This window comes from Babylonia areolata, chromosome 2, assembly GCF_041734735.1.
Source record: "Babylonia areolata isolate BAREFJ2019XMU chromosome 2, ASM4173473v1, whole genome shotgun sequence".
NCBI classification, from domain to species: Eukaryota; Metazoa; Mollusca; class Gastropoda; order Neogastropoda; family Buccinidae; genus Babylonia; species Babylonia areolata.
Window position 1 is genome coordinate 32,348,014 of NC_134877.1, and position 2,500 is coordinate 32,350,513.

Consider the following 2,500-nt stretch of genomic DNA (forward strand, 5'->3'; position numbering starts at 1 on the left):
TATATGATGTAAAATATCAAATATATCGTTCATGGCTTTTGTTTTAAAACAAAGAAGAAAAAGGCTTGAAATTTAACAAAATAATATTTCATTATTTCCTTAAATGAAGAAGACACCCGAAGACATTTCACACTTGGAATGATCTCAGTAATTTGAAATAAATCCATAGGAAGGCAACAATATCAACAAAGGCACCTATGAAAAAAAATGTGACTCATTCATCAAAGAATATTTCAAAGGTTTGTGAGGAAAGAACACAAAAACAAGTTTCCAGAATTCCTCACAGTCAGTCAATAATTTTCTTTGAGAAAAAAAAAAGCAGCAGCAAGTCAAAAAGCAGTTTTACAGGCAGTTCTCATGTCAGCAGAAGACAGAGAGAAGGGGCCAACCTGATACCAGCAACAGTTGAACGATGGAGAGATATCAAAATGATGACTTGTGGGTCGATTTTGCTTCAAAACGACACGTACACTCTTAGTTTCCATTCAGAATGAAAGAATCTTGGGTGTCAGTCAGACCCGAAAGATACAGACGCCTGCAGTGTTGGTTCAAGATATTTGAACAACGCTTTCAGTGACGTATCCATGAAGTAGAGGACACGTGACTATATGCGTGATCCATTTCCCCTTTGACCTCATACATACCCTGCTTTGAGTGGGAACCGTCGGAAACACTCGACAGGATATTGCAGCCTTTCATGTATTTCAAACCTGTGACCTGCTAGTCACCTGTATATTGCATTAACCACTGGCCCATGGTGATTCTTTTTCCCTGACACTTTGAGATGTTTAAAACACAGCCTTCTTATGATATTCACAGGAACGCGAGTCATGGATTGAGATCTTCAAAAGTGACTGCTTCAATACAAAGCATAATTCAGCTCAGTGTTATTCAGTTTAAATAGGAACGAAGCACTGATAAACAAATTGATGTTCAATTGATGGAACTATGTACAAGAAGCATGCAAACACACACACTTCCACACACGCCAATAAGCGGACACTTTTGTCACTATGTCAGATGTCAAAGGCTTTGAAAATGCTTTACGTAAAACCAAATGCATAAACTTTCTTAGAGCATTTGATGCAAGAAGAATAGACACATATGCAAATAATATCTTAAAGCTTCTATACAAACCATACATAATATGCTTTCTTCAGTCATTTGACGAGGAAGAGACAGTCAGCTTTCTGATGGTTCCTCATACAAGTCAACGAATGTGATGAACACGCAATGCACAGGTTTTCTTAAACGTGCACTTGAACCCAAAGTATTGCAAACGCAGCTCTTTGTTGAAAGTCTCGGTTTATGCAAGCAAAACTGAAAATTCTGGAATGTCCATAACGCTACATCTATCTGCAGAGAGTTTTCTGAGATGAAAAAAAAGGTAGCAACAAAGTTTCTGAACACGGTAAAACAAAGTAAAGTTTTCATAGAATTTGACTCAAAACCAGTTGCACAATGTTCTCTGAATGTGCTAGATACAAGTGCATTATGCACAGTCAGTATTGTTACATTGCACTTCTGAAATGTCTGCTATAAGCTACACACATCAAGCTGTTTGTGGATGTTTGGTATGAAAACCAGATTTCGTGTCAAATTTCTGCAATAAGCGATTGACGCAGAAACACAAGGACAGTTTGATGGAAACCGACCATCGCAAGCTTTCAAGAGAAAGTTTGAAACAAATGCAGAAATATTTGGAGCATATTTTCTGCAGACAGACACTCTCCACTAAAACAAGATTCTTGCCCAAATCATCGGACAGCAGTTGCCGCCTAAGCTGTCTTGATGGTCTTAAACTACGTCGGACACGACTAGCAAACACACGTCCTGGAGAGTCCGACGTAGCGAGTGTTTTAAGGGTCCGAGAGACCTTCAGGACGACTGCAGACATTCCGTCAGCAGGCCGATGTAGAAGATGGCGGCCTTGAGAGTCTGGATCCTGGAAAGCTTCTTCCTGCTGCGCACGTTGGGCAGGCGATCCTTGAGGTGGTTGAAGGCCTTGTTCAGGTGGCACATCCTCTTCCGCTCACGCATGTTGGCCGCCTTCCGCTGCACGGGGGTCTGTGTCCGCCGGCGTCGTTTCTTGGCGGGGCCGCCCCCTGCCTTGCCCTGAGGGACGTGGGGCCCGGGGCTCAGGCTGTCCGTGTCGTTGTCGTCGTCGTCGTGCGAGTCCTCGTCCAGTGGGGACATGGCCAGGCTGTGGGAGGAGAAGTTGTGGTAGATGTGTTTGTGGATGTCGGAGCTGAGGATGTCCCGCTTGATGTCCCGCATGGCGTCTTCCTCCAAGCTCTGCTCGTCGCTGTAGTAAGGGGCGGTGTGGGCTGAGGACTGTGTCTCGGAAGAGCTCTTTCCGCTGTCCGGCATCCCCTCTGGCGGCGGCGGCGCGGGCTGGGCGGCCGTGACCTTGGGCAGGCAGAGGTCAGGGGTCAGAACGGTGCCGGTGTTGGGACTCCAGTGCAGGGGGTCAGGTGACCCCGCGGACAGGACTGAGCTG

At 45.0% G+C, this 2,500-nt stretch overlaps 1 protein-coding gene across 1 annotated transcript in view; it reads right to left on the minus strand.

The window, feature by feature from the left end:
- The window catches only part of LOC143279404 (uncharacterized), an 18,935-nt gene that overhangs the window by 1,425 nt on the left and 15,010 nt on the right, over positions 1-2,500 (minus strand). The window contains exon 2 of the mRNA XM_076583443.1: positions 1-2,500. This exon is cut by the window's left edge and continues 1,425 nt beyond it; it is cut by the window's right edge and continues 1,427 nt beyond it. Coding sequence (XP_076439558.1) covers positions 1,879-2,500 — 622 coding nt within the window. The 3' untranslated portion in view covers positions 1-1,878.